Genomic DNA, 15767 nt, shown 5'->3' on the forward strand with positions numbered 1-15767 from the left:
TGGAAACTAGAATTGGGACATTATTTGAAATAATAAGAATAAAAATTCTTTCATTTCTTTAACATTGTTCTACAAATACTGTTTTGAGCATCTACCATTGTTCTAGGCCCGGATGATACAGCAGTGAACAAAACACAAAATCCAGCATTCTCTTGTAGTGCAGCAGGCTAAGGATCCAGCATTTTACTGCAGTGGCACCTGTCATTACTGTGGTGGAGGTTCAATCCTTGGCCTGAGAATGTCCACAAGCTGTGGGCGTGGCCAAAAAAAGGGGGAAGAAAATGTACTTGCAGAATAAAAAAAGAAAAGAAAGGAAGGAAGGAAATAAACCCTTTCAGATGTTTATATTGCAAAAAAAAAAACCCAATTTGGCAGCTACCCTCCTACCACATCTCCAGATACAGAGTGGGCTTGGGAGTCCTAGGTCTTCAGGATTTTTTTCTCCCAAGTGACCAATGACACTAGCTAGGGTTTGGTCGGTGTGATGAAGAAAGAATCTTTCTGGGAGTTCCCGTCATGGCTCAGTGGTTAAGGAATCCCACTAGGAACCATGAGGTGGTGGGTTCGATTCAGGGCCTTGCTCCTTGGGTTAAGGATCCGGAGTTGCCCTGAGCTGTGGTGTAGGTTGCAGATGCTGCTCGGATCCCACGTTGCTGTGGCTCTGGAGTAGGTCGGCGGCTGCAGTTCCGATTAGACCCCTAGCCTGGGAACCTCCATATGTCCCTGGTGCGGCCCTAGAAAAGACAGAAAGACAAAAAAAAAAAAAAAAGAACCTTTCTGAGTCTGCTTAGGATGTCTGCCCCCTCCCATTTCCCACATGTTTTGCAGTGCGTTAGAAATACAGATTCCTGGGTCCTACTCCTTCAGTAAGTATGGAATGGGGCTCAGGGATTATATACTTTCAGCAAGAAAATGAAGGGATTCTTAACAACTGGGAAGATAGGAAACCACTTCACTCTAACTTCCCCCATCTCCCGCACTCCTTTTGGGGTTTGCGGTGGAACTGTAAAGCGTTGCAGGGTGCATAAAATACCGGCAGGTGGCGCTACCTGACCGTGACCTGCAGAGCGCGCGTCTCTTAGGGATAAGCCAAAGGCTCCAGCAGAGTGGGCCTGAGCGTGCTGGCTTACCCCCGGGCGGAGCGGCGAGCGCAAGTAAAGAAGGGGAGCACGGCCGATAGCTCGGATGCACTTTAGGTTAATGTGCACCTTAAGCCGTCCCTAGTAGGCTTTTCGGGCTTTGCAGGCAGAAAGGCGCAGTCCTCTCTGCACCTGCACGGAGCACATGGGAGCCGTCAGCTTGGTGTAGCGCTAATCCGGCAACTGGCGCCGCGGGACTGCAGTGCAAGTAGAACCAAACCCCGGGGCCAGAATCTACTACTGAGGCCGGAGCGTCGGTCTCGCGGATGGCCTCTTTTCATTGGCAGCCGGACGGGGGCCCCGCCCCCTTTCCTACAGCTCTCATCTGTGACTGGCTCTCGGCTCCAGCTGGCCACACCTCCTCTCCTCGCACATACACAAGAGTCACGCGCCTTTCAGCTGGAAACTTGGCGTGCCTGGGAGGACTCTGGCCTTCATCTCCCCACCCACTTACCTTGCCATTGGTCCGCGGCGCCCCTCACGGCCACACCCCCATTCCAGCCCCCTGGCTGGGAGGGTGGGCAAGCGCTCGTGGTTGGCTGGCCGGCCTGCCTCTCGCAGGAGCGGCTGGCGCGCCCCCCATCCATTCCCCCCTCCTGCGAACCTCCAGGTTCCTTAGCTGGCCCAGGCGGAGTCAGTGTCAGTCAGGGAGGCGGACTGCTAAGCAGTGGATGCGAACAGTGCTTTGCAGTCTCGCCCCAGGGGTTGGTGCCTGCGCTCGTGCCGCCGGGTGGGTAGAATGAAGCCGCAGCTGGAGCAGCCACCCTATGATTGGCTGTGGCGCTTGTGAACCCGAAGTAAAGATGGCGGGCGGGCCGGCAGCCGCAGCACTGCCCACTAGGAAGATGGCGGCGCGCCGCAGCCTCAGCGCCCGCGGCCAGGGGGTTCTGCAGGCGGCAGCGGGGCGGCTGCTGCCGCTGCTGCTGCTGAGCTGCTGCTGCAGCGCGGGTGGATGTGCAGCGGCGGGCGAAAACGAGGAGACGGTGATCATCGGATTGCGGCTGGAGGACACGAACGACGTGTCGTTCATGGAAGGGGGGGCGCTGCGGGTGAGCGAGCGGACCCGGGTCAAGCTGCGAGTGTACGGACAGAACATCAACAACGAGACATGGTCCCGCATTGCTTTCACCGAGCACGAGCGGCGGCGCCACAGCCCCGGCGAGCGCGGGCTGGGGGGACCCGCGCCGCCGGAGCCGGACAGCGGCCCCCAGCGCTGCGGCATCCGCACATCAGATATCATCATCTTGCCTCATATCATTCTCAACCGGCGTACATCGGGCATCATTGAAATCGAGATCAAACCGCTGCGCAAGATGGAGAAGAGCAAGTCCTATTACCTGTGCACGTCGCTCTCCACGCCGGCCCTGGGCGCCGGCGGCTCGGGGTCCGCGGGTGGCGCCGTCGGGGGCAAGGGAGGCTCCGGGGTGGCCGGACTCCCGCCGCCCCCGTGGGCCGAGACCACCTGGATTTATCACGACGGCGAGGACACCAAGATGATCGTGGGCGAGGAGAAGAAGTTCCTGCTGCCCTTCTGGCTGCAAGTGATCTTCATTTCGCTGCTCCTCTGCCTATCGGGCATGTTCAGCGGCCTCAACCTGGGACTCATGGCCCTAGATCCGATGGAGCTGCGCATCGTGCAGAACTGCGGCACAGAAAAGGAAAAGAATTACGCCAAGCGCATCGAGCCCGTACGCAGGCAGGGCAACTACCTGCTGTGCTCGTTGCTGCTGGGCAACGTGCTGGTCAACACCACGCTCACCATCTTGCTCGACGACATCGCGGGCTCAGGCCTCGTGGCGGTGGTGGTCTCCACCATCGGCATCGTTATCTTCGGGGAGATCGTACCCCAGGCCATTTGCTCCCGGCATGGCCTGGCTGTAGGGGCCAACACCATCTTCCTCACCAAGTTTTTCATGATGATGACCTTCCCCGCTTCTTACCCGGTCAGCAAGCTGCTGGACTGCGTCCTGGGCCAGGAGATAGGCACCGTCTACAACCGGGAAAAACTGCTGGAGATGCTCCGGGTCACAGATCCCTACAACGACCTCGTTAAGGAGGAGCTGAACATCATCCAAGGGGCGCTGGAGCTCCGCACCAAGACCGTGGAGGACGTGATGACTCCCCTCCGGGACTGTTTCATGATCACCGGCGAAGCCATTCTGGACTTCAACACCATGTCAGAGATCATGGAGAGCGGTTACACTCGCATTCCAGTATTTGAGGGGGAGCGCTCCAACATCGTGGACCTCCTCTTTGTCAAAGACTTGGCCTTCGTGGATCCAGATGACTGTACTCCCCTGAAAACCATCACTAAATTTTATAACCACCCCTTGCACTTTGTTTTCAATGACACCAAGTTGGACGCTATGCTGGAAGAATTTAAGAAAGGTGGGAAATTTTGTTATCTTTCCTTGGCTTGCTCTTTCTCTCTCCATCCTCCTCCCTACTCGAGTCCTCTACCCTCAGACCAACCCCCCCTAGGCGAGTTGACCGGAATTTCTCCTCTCTTTTAATTGCAAAGTTGAAAGGGTGGCATGGATTTGGGGATGGATTGAACTAGTAAGGCTTCTAGGTTCTTTAAAAGCACAAGACTGCCAGCACTTGCTTTTCCCCATATCGGAAAGCAGGCTTTCTGTTTTCTGTGCATGATACTCTCCCCTGCAGTCTGGTCTTGAGAGGTCTGCTGCATTCATTGCCGGAATTCTGAGTGGGTAGATGAAAGTAGGTGCGGGCTGATGCCATGGTATGCCATTTGGTTGACATATACTAATCACAGGCATTTGGAAAACGAGTGAATAGCTTTTCTAAACCCAGTATAATCACTGACGTTTTTCAGAGATTGGAAGTACATTTTCAGTAGCTTCTGTTCCTGGTTGTTTGGTGACCTCTGGCAGAGATTTGGGTCTGCTTTTAAGAATGGGGTGGGGTAAGGCAGGTAGCACCAAAAAAATTCACTCATTTGCATGAATTGCCTAAGCTGGAAGAGAGGGTTTGTTAAAGACTAAAGTTATTCGTTAATCAATAACTTGGAAAGACTAGAGGTAAGTTAACCTTTTATGACGCTCTGTCTTGCCCAGCTTTCTTCACTATTTGTTTCTGTTTACCTGACAATAAATAAAATTTCCCAAACCAAGTGTGATTCTGGTGGAAAGCTTGGATCTTTAACAATGGAATGAATTTCTTGTTTTATGAGTCTTTCTGGTTTAAAAGTGTTCTTTTTCATTTTGGACACCTAGTACATCAAATTGAAGTACGTCTCCAAGTCACCACTCACTGTTCCAGGGAGTTTTAAGATGGAAGAGAAGTGCTGAGTGTGATGTGCTCACCTTTCTTGCATTGTGGGTTTTTTTTTTTTTTTTTTTTTTAAACCATGCAATAAACAGGTAAATGGCAACACATCCTATTATCGTTGAAATTCTGCCTTTAAAAAAGTTTCCAGTAAATAGCTAGTTTTGTTATTTGAAAGCCAAGGGACCCTGAGGTTGTAAATTGTTAGGATGCTGGTGCAGGTTCATGTATTCAGATGTGTATGTAACCTTTAATGACCGGATAGTCCTCAAAACTAGGATTTCCTTCTTCAAATAGAATTTTGATAGGGGTCTCGACACGGAAAAAGGTCATATGTAAGTGATGACAGCTCACTGGATGTGATGATCTGAACCTAGAGTGTCGTTGTCCTAATTCCATTTTCCTGCCTGAATGGGTGTCCTCTCTGGAACAGGATCACATTGCAGTAATTTTCAGATAAAGGAATAGAGCAGAATGTGCTTCAGAGAGTGGTAATTTGCATTTAAAAGCAGAAGGAGATTCTTCTGGATTCTTAAAACAGTCAAGAGAAAATGTCCATTATCGCTAGGTGACAGCTTCTTTTGGGATGCCATTATTCTTTAACTACTAAATTGTTAATTAGTGCACCTAACTAGTCTCTTCCATTTTGCAGTAGTATCTGTAATACGGAAAAAATCTTGAAATGTTTGGAAATGCCTTTGGAATGTTTTATTTTCTTTCTGTTGCTAAATTTCCCAACATTGATTCAGATAATATAGTCTCTATTTTTATTATTATTATTATTATTCAGAATTTTTGCATATCTACTGATGGATTGATAGGGCTGGTGTGTACTCCCTGCTGAAATCTTTTCTTCACTTCTTTTTTCCTTTGAAAATTGAGTTCTGCACCTCACAACTTATGAATCCTGCCCCAAATCAAAATGTCACAATTTGTATTATTTTAAACTTCCTTTTTGATTGCCCTTGAACATTTTGCCTACCCTATTTTTCTGATTTATTTTCACTAGGAACTTTTCCTCTTCCCCAAATTACCTCTCATAGTATATTTCCTTGGAAATATATTTTTTAAATGATTGAATTACTAATATTTCTTCATGAATTCTTAAAAAAAATGCACAAGACTTTATTTTTGGCTGTAACCAGAATGATGTATTCTGTTAAGAAGACAGTACAAGTTAAAAGTACATTCAAGCCAGTGACATATTTGGAAGAACAGGTAAAGACAGTTGGTTGCAAATGGGACCATGGCTTAATCATTTAAGGCATGCTGTTAAAAGGTAGAGTTGAGTGGGTGGTACTTCAGCTATGGTAATAGTTGGTTCTTCATTTTCCCTTTCTTGACCTTTTTTTGATGAGTTTGATCACTTTAAGAGCTGTGTTCTTTTTTCTGTATTAGTTAAAATATTTCACTTGTTTTTTTTCCTTCATTTTTCTAATTCAGTTGTGAAATAATGTCAACAGCCAACCTTCTATTGTTTTTCTCTATTGAATAATGCTGTGTAGGATGATTTGAAGGCTTTTTTTCCTTCTCTTTTCCTCTTTCTCAGAACAGTACCAATTGTAACTTCCCCAAACTGGTTAGTTAGATCCTTAATCCAGATCTCATTGAAAATTACCCATGCTAATTAAAGATATCCGCATTAAAGCTTTTCCTGGATACAGCTCTACATCATAAGTCTGACTTTTTACTAAGGAGGGGGAAATTTTCTGTAATGTGGAAAGAAAGGAAAAGCTACCTTTATGTATTGTATGTAATTATCATCTTTCTAATGATTCAGACTTTTTGCCTGGCTACTAGGAAACTCATAGCTTTACTTGAGGTTGGAAGACAATAATTATGCTAATTTTACAGTTAGCTTACTTATCTATTCTGGGCTTAGTGCTTTACACGAGTCACCTTGTTTCCATCTCCTGACAGCAAAGTGAATGAAGCATCATCTCCATTTTATAAATGAGGAAATCGAGGCTTAGGTGACATGATTTGCCCAAGGTCACTCAGTAATTTGTGGATTTGGGGTTTTTAACTCAGTTCTGTGTGACAGCCAAATGTGTACTCTTAACCATTCTATTATGCTGATCCCTCGATCCTGATTTTACATCGCTATTTTAATTGAGTGTGAGGTTTGGTCATAACATTGCCTCCCAGCTTGTCAAGAGCAACAGACACAGACATATATTTAACTGTATATATGGCCTTCTACCAAGTGCATCTGTGATGTTGTACCTAACAGTTGGTGTCCCTATTTTTGCTGTTAAAGTAATTTTAGGCCTGTATGATCCTAAATCCAAACAATTCTGTTTCCAGCATTTCCAGGTCAAGCATCAAGATTCACTTTGACAGGTTTTTTTTTTTTTTTTGCTGCACTCACTGCTTGGGGAAGTTCCTGGACCAGGGATCGAACCCGAACCACAGTAGTGACATTGCCAGATCCCCAACCTTCTGAGACACCAAGGGAACTCCTCTTCGACAGTGTTTTGTGCTCACATGCTTGCTGCAAGCGGTTTACTCTACAGCTATTCTTAACAGCCAACATATGTAGCAGCGTTTCACTCTTAGTTTCATATCAGTTTGCGTTGCAAGGCTGACCCAAACCCAGGTTTTTGTTTTAATCTTGATTTCATTTGCATCTTTTTTTTGGTCTTTTTTTGTACCCACGGCATATGGAGGTCCCCAGGCTAGGGGTCTAATCGGAACTACAGCTGCTGGTCTATACCACAGCCACAGCAATGCTGGATCCAAGCCGCGTCTGCGACCTACACCACAGCTCACAGCAACGCCGGGTACTTAAACCTGCTGAGTGAGGCCAGGGATTGAACCCACAACCTCATCTTCCTAGTCGGATTCGTTTTGGCTGGGCCAGGACAGGAACTCCTCATTTGCCTCTTCTGTGATAAATGGTTGCTACTGAGCATCCCACATAGCCCTGCCCACTCTGTGCTCCACTCCATCAGTCTTTCTCTTTTCTTTTTGTTAGTTTTGTAGTTACTTATAAATCTAAAAAAGAGAGTAAAAGGAAATCCCCTGAATGGATTATGAGAATTTTAGGAAAGGCATCTAAAGCAAAATAGCCAATGGGAAGGAAAAGTTAAATTAAAGGTTACTGCCTTTGTGCGCAGAGAACACCCTGGAGGCTGTCCACACACCTGACGGAACCTTCTTAGCAAAGGATTGTGGGCTCTGAGCCACCCAGTCTTTTGTTGGTTTTGCTTTATTTCTTTTAGCTTTGTAGCAGTTGCATTCCGTTATGGCAGGTCAGGCTGCTTTATAGCTGCTAGACTTAACCAACCTGTTTTCTAGCTTTTTTAAAGCTAGAAACAGGCTCCTCAGATAGTGTTCTTTAAGGGAAGATGCAATGTATTGTTTTCACTGAAAATTTTAGGTGTACAGTTCTCTCTTCCTATAACACAAGTCTTTCCATATTAATGTGCTGAGAGTTTAATACTTAAAACTTTTTTCCCTCATCAAATAAAGTGTTCCACTTGCCTCGAATCTAGGAGGAATTTTTATTGATGTTCAAAGGTACGAATGATGTTGGGGTGGAGGGGTGGAATATATTCGTTTCTGTGATCTTATATGTTCATTAGTTCCGTGTAGTACTACCTTTGTAAAGCTTTAGAGCATCATTTATGAACTATCCAGATAGTATAGAATCAGCACTGGCAGGAAGGCTGCTCATGGCTCATCTCATCCAGTGTTTGGAAACTTAACATCAGATGATAAGAATTGCCTGGATCACTTACTAAGAAATTGGTAATGTGAGAAAAAGAATGTATATATACGTAGAACTGGGTCACTTTGCTGTGCAGCAGAAATTGATAGAACATTGTAAATCAACTATTTAAAAAAAAAAAAAAAAGAATTAGGTCCTAAGCCTTACTCAGAGACCTCCTGAACCAGAATTTCTAGGGAAGGGAGTTTGGAACCCATACTGCTAACAGTTACCATGAGATCATTAGGTGATCTCATGGTATGATTAGGTGAGTTTAGGAAACATTGGTGGTTAACCTTTTAAGTAAGGAAAGTAAAGCCTGAGGAGAGAAAGCTAAGTGACTTGTATAGGGCTCCTTACCTAGCTAGCAGCATCAGCAGGACTGGAACCTGAGTTGCTGACTCTGGAATGGAGTTCTTTCCATTCCAACAAGCAGGCCTTCTGGTTCCAAGCTCAGGGTACTTTAAAGTTAGAGTGAAGGGCAGCAACATCATGGAAAAAGCAAATATTCCGGTTTGCCATTTGTTTTTGTCTCGTGATTTTGATGTCAGTATTTTTGATATTCAAGATTCAAGTCATCTTTGACAGGCGTTTTGGTTTTTTTCCGTTTTATTTATTTATTTATTTATTTATTTTTATTTTCCCACTGTACAGCAAGGGGATCAAGTTATCCTTACACGTATACATTACAATTACATTTTTTCCCCACCCTTTGTTCTGTTGCAGCATGATTATCTAGACAAAGTTCTCAATGCTATTCAGCAGGATCTCCTTATACATCTATTCTAAGTTGTGTCTGATAAGCCCAAGCTCCCCATCCCTCCCACTCCTTCCCCCTCCCATCAGGCAGCCACAAGTCTTTTCTCCAAGTCCATGATTTTCTTTTCTGAGGAGATGTTCATTTGTGCTGGATATTAGATTCCAGTTATAAGTGATATCATATGGTATTTGTCTTTGTCTTTCTGACTCATTTCACTCAGTGTAAGATTCTCTAGTTCCATCCATGTTGCTGCAAATGGCATTATGTCATTCTTTTTTATGGCTGAGTAGTATTCCATTGTGTATATATGCCACATCTTCCAAATCCAATCATCTGTCGGTGGACATTTGGGTTGTTTCCATGTCCTGGCTATTGTGAATAGTGCTGCAGACAGGCATTTTGTTACATCAAAAATATGTCTGAATGTGTGAGCCCATTTTATTTTGGTTGACTCAAGTTTTTTTTTGTTTTTTTGTTTTTACTCTGGTAAGGTTGGACTATGAGTGTGTTATAGGAACTAGGTATCGATATTGATATCTAGGTCATTCGAAACCTCAGGTAAAATGTAAAAATCTTTTAACTTTAGATATCCTTGAGTGAGGTTTTTTTTTGTTTTGTTTTGTTTTTGTTTTTGGTTATTTCTTCTGTGAGAGTAATGAAGACTGGATTTGAGTCTTTGGCTCTTTTAATTTTTGCTCAAGTTATGTCTGTAAAGTTTCCATTGAAATATTCATCAAAGCATTTGAAGCACGTGTCCCATTCATGCACCTATGTGCCCCTTTTTTTAGGTTTTTTTTTTTTTTTTTTTTTTTATGATGTAAGCCGTATTCTTATAGAGGATTCTGTCTGATGTTTGGAGGTTATTGGTGTTAAGATCACTGAAGCCTGAGCATAGCCTTTTAGGTCAGGGAACACCGTAGTTGAATACCAGCTCTGACTTAGTATGATCTGGATGAAACAGGAAAGGACCTTGTTCTGCCTTTTCTCTTAGTTTTTATGGGGATTATGTAGCACCTGCCCCATCCCCTCAAAGGGCCTCTGAATTATTTAAATTCGGAAACCTTCCAAACTAGTCTGAGGGTCTGGTTAATTTTAATTATTAGCAATCCTAAACACAATTTAAAATATTATTAACCAGGAAAGTGCACAAAGTAGACTGAACCAACATGATATGTTATGGTTTTATTTGCTTTTGAACTACTTAAACTTTTTAGAGCAAACCTTTGGATTCTCCTTAGATGTTTATAGTACCTTAGGTACATATAAGGTAGTATGTTTCTTTCTAAGGGGCCCTTTCCTCTAAATGCATATGTTTTATTGGTAGTAAGCGTCAATTCCAGTAAGACTTACTTGTCATATAAGGAATAGTTCTTAAACTAAATACATGGAAATGGATGACTAAGAGTGAATACATTTTTAGTACTGTCTTTCCATCTGCTTTTTCTCAGAACACACACACACCCCAAAGCCTACCAACACTGAAAAGGAGAGACAACATCACATCATCTTTCAACATCACATCATTGGCATCAGAATGTCCACAGAGAGGGATTTTAGGAGTGGCAGGCTGTGGAGGGGGGAGCTAGGTGATCAATAATAAGCACTCTCTAGAGATGCTAAGTTTACTAGACAGGCGGAGGGCTTGATGGCAATAATGGGGGCTTACTCTCCCCCTGTTTTATATCAGTTGGTCATAAATACCAGTTATCATAAATGCTGCTACTGTTGGTCATAAATACTGCTGTCAGGACGGTGATATCTCCATTTCTTCAGATTTAACCCCCTCTTGGTGTCAGATCTAGGTGGAATGTTTCTTTTGTTATTGTTTTTTAATTAAAGTATAGTTGATTCCCAGTGCTGTGCCAATTTCTGCTGTATGGCAAAGTGACCTGGTCATACACATATATATTCCTTTTGTTATATTATCTTCCGTCATGTTCTATCCCAAGAGATTGGGTATAGTTCCCTGTGCCATGTGTCATTGCTTATCCATTCTAAATGTAAGAGCTGACATCTTTTAAGCCCAAACTCCCAGTCCATCCCACTCCTTCCCTCTTGGCGACCACAAATCTGTTCTCCATGTCTGTGAGGCTGTTTCTGTTTTGTAGATAGGTCCATTTGTGCCATATTTTAGATTCCACATATGCATGATATCTTTTAGTATTTGTCCTTCTCTTTCTGACTTACTTCACTTAGTATGAGAATCTCTAGTTCCAACCATGTTGCTGCAAATGGCATTATTCCATTCTTTATTATGACCAAGTAGCTTACCATTATATCTGTTGACCACATCTTCTTAATACATTTAGCTGTTGATGGACATTTAGGTCGTTTCCATGTCTTGGCTATTGTGAATAGTGCTGCTGTGAACATAGGGATGCATGTATGTTTTCAAATTAGAGATTTGCTTGGGTATATTCCCAGGAGTGGGATTGCTGGGTCATATGGTAGTTCTATATTTAGATTTCTGAGGAAGCTCCATACTGTTTTCCACAATGGTTGCACCAATTTACATTCCCACCAACAGTGTAGGAGGGTTCCCTTTTCTCCATACCATCTCCCCATTGTAGACTTAATAATCATGGCCAGGAGTGTTTCTTTTTTTGAATTTATATCCTGTGGGGATCACCTGCTAGCATAAAGTTTAAGAAAAATGTGCTCTTCCTGGATCTACTTTGGACAGGTAACTTAGCCTCTTTAAGCCTCAGTTTTTTCCATTGTAAAATGGGATATTTTCTGACTCATAGGGATTAATATAATAATGAATATGAAAATGCTCTAGTAGTACCTGGCACTTGGTGTTCAGTTAACCATTATTTGTATATAATGACCTATCAACTCTTCAGCGTTTTTCTTGGCCTTTCTCTAGACCAAAGAGTGCAAGTCAAGAGAGATGCCTTGAGCCATCTGTGCTCATAGTTGTTATGGATATTGAAATCTTTAAAGTGGCTAATTATTGTAGGTTTTTCTTTTCCTTTTTATTGTGATTGAAATCTTTGCTTTTCTAGAAAAGTTTTTAATTTTGATGAAGTCCACTTTTTTTTTTTCTTTTGTTGCTTTGTTTTTATTGTCATATCTAAGAAACCATTGCCCAATCCCAGGTCACAAACTTTTATGCCCATGTTATCTTCTAAAATTTTCATAATTTTAGCTTTTACATTTAGGCCTTTAATCCATTTTGAGTTGATTTTTGTGTACGGTGTGAGGTAGGGGTCCAACTTCATCCTTTTTTATGTGATTATTGTTCCATCACCTTTTGTGGAAAAGACTACTCTTTCCCTATTGAATTGTCTTGGCATCCTTGTCAACAAGTCAATTGACCATAAATGTGAGAGTTTATTTCAGGACTTGAAATTCTCTTCCACTGATCTGTGTCTTTGTATGTCAGTATCACACTCTTTTGGTTCTTACAGCTTTGTAGTAAGTTTTGAAATTGGGAAGTATGAATTTCCCAACTTTGTTCTTTTTCAAGATGGTTTTGATTGTCAGAATTTCTTGCATTTCCTGAATTTTTTGTGGATCTTCTTGTCCCTTTCCACAAAAAGGCAGTTGGAATTTTGATAGAGATTGCATTGAATCTTTAAATTAATTTGGGGAGTATTGCAGTGTTAACAAAATTAAATCTTCCATCCATGAATATGGGAAACCTTACCATTTATTTAGGCTTTTTTCACTTCCTTCAATAATGTTTTGTATTTTTCAGTGTATTTGCAATCTTTTTTTTTTTTTTTTTCTCTTCTTTTCTTTTTTTAGGACCGCACCCAGGGCATTTGGAAGTTCCCAGGTTAGGGGTCATATTGGAGCTGCAGCTGTCAGCCTATGCCACAGCCACAGCAATGCAGGATCTGAGCCACCTCTGTGAGCTATACCACAGCTCATAACAACACCGGATCCTTAACCCACTAAGTGAGGCCAGGGATTGAACTTGTGTCCTCATGGATACTAGTTGGGATTGTTACCTCTGAGCCATTTTTAAAAGGAACTCCCTTTTAAAAATTTTAGACGTTTTTACTTGCCACTTTTTAATGTATAGAGTGAAGCCCTATTGATTACTCACATTGTCATTCTTTGGGAAATTCGATAGGAAGGAGCACCTTTTCTATCTCAGATTATATATGGGAAAAAAAAGAAATAGCCTGTATGAAATGTGTCAAAGAGACCAAAAATATAGCTGACTGGAGTTTAGGAGTTAACAGTTCATCTGTCTCTATCAAATATTTTGAGTGGCTTTGTATCAGTCTTGGGATTTGGGCTAGGAGATGAGCATGGAAACGGCTGTGTTTGCTTAATATCTAAATGGCTTTGTAGGGCATTTCTTTTCCAGGCGGTTTTACTATGGGCTTCCTTTTTTTATTTTTATTTTTTATTTTATTTTAATTTTTTTATTACTCAAATGAATTTATCACATCTGTAATTGTATAATGATCATAACAATCTGATTTCACAGGATTTCCATCCCACAGATGGGCTTCCTTTTTAAAAAAATTTTATTAGAATATAGTCGGTTTACAATGTTGTACCAATTTCTGCTGTATAGCACAGTGACCCAGTCATACATATATCTACATTCTTTAAAAAAATTTTTTTTGGAGTTCCCGTCGTGGCACAGTGGTTAATGAATCCGACTACGAACCATGAGTTTGCAGGTTCGATCCCTGGCCTTGCTCAGTGGGTTAAGGATCCGGCATTGCCGTGAGCTGTGATGTAGGTCGAAGACACGGCTCGGATCCCACATTGCTGTGGCTGTGGCATAGGCTGGAGGCTACAGCTCCAATTCAACCCCTAGCCTGGGAACCTCCATATGCCTCAGGAAGCGGCCCTAGAAAAGTCAAAAAGACAAAAAAAAAAAATTTTTTTTATTTAAGTATAGTTGATTTACCATTTGCTGTCAATTTCGGATGTACAGTAAAGTGTACCAAATGTTTTCTTTGGGTTATTTTTACAGAGACTAGAAAAAGCTTGACTTTTAATCACTCTCCATTTCATGGTGCCATTGTCGGTATAATCCTTGAGGTTTTTGGGTACCAGGTAACCAGAAGAGAGAAAATTAAAACTCTTTTCCTTTGTGTGTGTGCGTGTGTTTGTGTGTATGTATGTATGGGGGGGGGTGAACTAGTAATCTGAGAGGGAGAATGTTTTTCTATTCTAGCAAAGACAGACTGAGGGCATCTTCTGATCTTTATGGGAGTATGCAAAGCCTCAGTTTTTCCATTTGCCCATCTGCAATCATAAAAGCAATGTGCTGACTCAACTTGGAGCCTCTGCAGAATGGCATTTGGGGCTTAGGCAGTCCTGAGAATCATGCAAGAGACGGAAATATTTGAGCAGGTTTTGAGAGGTAACTTTAAAAACAGCTAGAACAAGACAACACATTCTTTCATCTCCTTCAAGATTTGTTTCCTTTAGACACTCACTAGTCTACCACCTTGATGTAAAGCGTGGCAGGAATAATTTGGTCTCTGTAGAGTTGATTGCTGAGCAGAGATATTTTTCTTGCTCCAGAGTGGTTATATTTTAGGGGCATGGGATTGTTTGGGGTAGGGGGTGAGATACTGCTGCAAGCAAATCCATTGGGTAAAATACTATTATAATCATATTGTGTGGGCCATCTGCTTAAGTTGTTAATTTTTATTTCCTTGTTCCTGTGTACATACATTTACCTGCTAAGGCTGGAAGGACATTTACCAAAATGTTAATTGACCATGACTACCACTTGATGGTGGGTTTTATGGATGCTAAATTTTTTTTGTCTTTTTTTTTTTTTTTTTAGAGGGCTGCACCCGAGGCATATGGAGATTCCCAGGCTAGGAACTGGTGGCCTACGCCATAGCCACAGCAACACCAGATCTGGGCTGTATCTGCGACCTACATCATAGCTCTTGGCAATGCCAGATCCTTAACCCACTGAACAAGGCCAGGGATCGAGCCTGCGTCCTCATGGATGCTAGTCAGATTGGTTTCTGCTGAGCCACCATGGGAACTCCGATGGTGGGTTTTAAAGGAGGAAGTATATTTTTCTATGTTGCTTCAAGTTGTTTTTTTTAAGCTTTTTTTTTTTTTTTTTTTTAATAGCTGCATCCATGGCATATGAAAGTTCCCAAGCCAGGGATTGAATCCGAGATGCAGCTGTCATTTATGTTAAAGCTGTGGCAACGCCAGATCCTTAACCCACTGCACTGGGTCAGGAAACATACCCATGCCTCCGAAGCCACCTGAGCTGCTGCAGTCGGATTCTTAATCCACTGTACCATGGCGGGAACTCCTTAATCATGTTTTTTGTTTTCCATTTTTCTCTTTTTCTGCTGCCCCCTTGGCACATAGAAGTTCCTGGGCCAGGGATCGAATCTTAGCCTCAGCTTCAATCTATACCACAGTTGCAGCAGCAGTGCTCTTAACCATTGCCCTGGGCCAGGGATGGAACCAGTACCTCCAGAGCCAAGCCAGAGTCTTAACCCAATGCACCACAGCAGGAACTCCATGTACTTTGTAATGTTTGGGAGGAAATGAAATCCATTAAAATGTTATTATAAGTGTAAATTTCATAACTTGAACCACAGATTTAGGTATTTAAATGAAATTCAGTGTATTTAGGTGAAATCCATCCATTTTTTCCCTTAGGAAATATGGAATATTTTGTCATAATGCAGCCATGCTGTCATTTGTGCTGTTTTATCCCCCTCATGGGAATCCCTAGTATTTGGGATGAATGACTAATAGCATTTTAAACCCCACAAACCCACAAGATGTGTATTTGGACCTGCGTACATGTGTGCACATGTGCATGCACAGCAGCTTAGCAAAATTAATTTTGTGTGTGGAAAAAAAAGGAATTTAGGTTTTTGAGCTGGAATTTTTTTTTTTCTTTTAG

General features: G+C 42.6%; 1 protein-coding gene across 5 annotated transcripts in view; it reads left to right on the top strand.

Annotated features, from left to right (window-relative positions):
* CNNM2 (cyclin and CBS domain divalent metal cation transport mediator 2) overlaps positions 728-15767 on the top strand; it is a 171400-nt gene continuing 156360 nt past the window's right edge. For 2 of the 5 annotated variants that reach the window (XR_002338750.1, XM_005657454.3), the window contains exon 1: positions 735-3527. Coding sequence is in view for 3 of the 5 variants with exons in the window: in XM_005657454.3 (XP_005657511.1) it covers positions 1907-3527 (1621 nt within the window). In the remaining 2 variants the exon portion in view is untranslated. Of the gene's footprint in view, positions 3528-15767 lie in introns of all 5 variants that reach the window. The other 3 variants (XR_002338751.1, XM_001929238.6, XM_001929243.6) reach the window with 3 other exon arrangements.

Source organism: Sus scrofa, chromosome 14 (genome assembly GCF_000003025.6).
Source record: "Sus scrofa isolate TJ Tabasco breed Duroc chromosome 14, Sscrofa11.1, whole genome shotgun sequence".
NCBI lineage: Eukaryota > Metazoa > Chordata > Mammalia > Artiodactyla > Suidae > Sus > Sus scrofa.